Consider the following 279-nt stretch of genomic DNA (forward strand, 5'->3'; position numbering starts at 1 on the left):
CGCGCCTAGCTGTGCGAGTAGAAGCCGTAATAGCCGATGTCCTTGGCGCAGGTCTTTTCGCAGTCCCGCTGGGTGAGCACCTCGCTCTTGAGGGGCGAGGAGCTCTCGGACACCGGGGTGTCCGAGGGGGAGATCCGCCTCCTTTTGGCCTGCTCGTAAATCCCAGAATCGGAGGAGTCGATGGACTTAATGGACGACGGCGTCTCGATCCAGCTGGAGTCGGACAAATCTTTGGGCTTGGAGTCCTCGGCGCCCGGCAAGGGGGACCGCTCGGGGGCC

At 63.4% G+C, this 279-nt stretch overlaps 1 protein-coding gene across 1 annotated transcript in view; it reads right to left on the reverse strand.

Moving 5' to 3' along the window:
- Positions 1–5: 5 nt before the first annotated feature.
- Positions 6–279, reverse strand: part of TBR1 (T-box, brain 1) — a 6,074-nt gene continuing 5,800 nt past the window's right edge. The window contains exon 7 of the mRNA XM_008645038.2: positions 6–277. Coding sequence (XP_008643260.1) covers positions 6–277 — 272 coding nt within the window. The remainder of the gene's footprint in view (positions 278–279) is intronic.

The sequence above is a fragment of the Corvus brachyrhynchos genome, unplaced genomic scaffold (genome assembly GCF_000691975.1).
Source record: "Corvus brachyrhynchos isolate BGI_N302 unplaced genomic scaffold, ASM69197v1 scaffold490, whole genome shotgun sequence".
Classification (NCBI taxonomy): Eukaryota; Metazoa; Chordata; class Aves; order Passeriformes; family Corvidae; genus Corvus; species Corvus brachyrhynchos.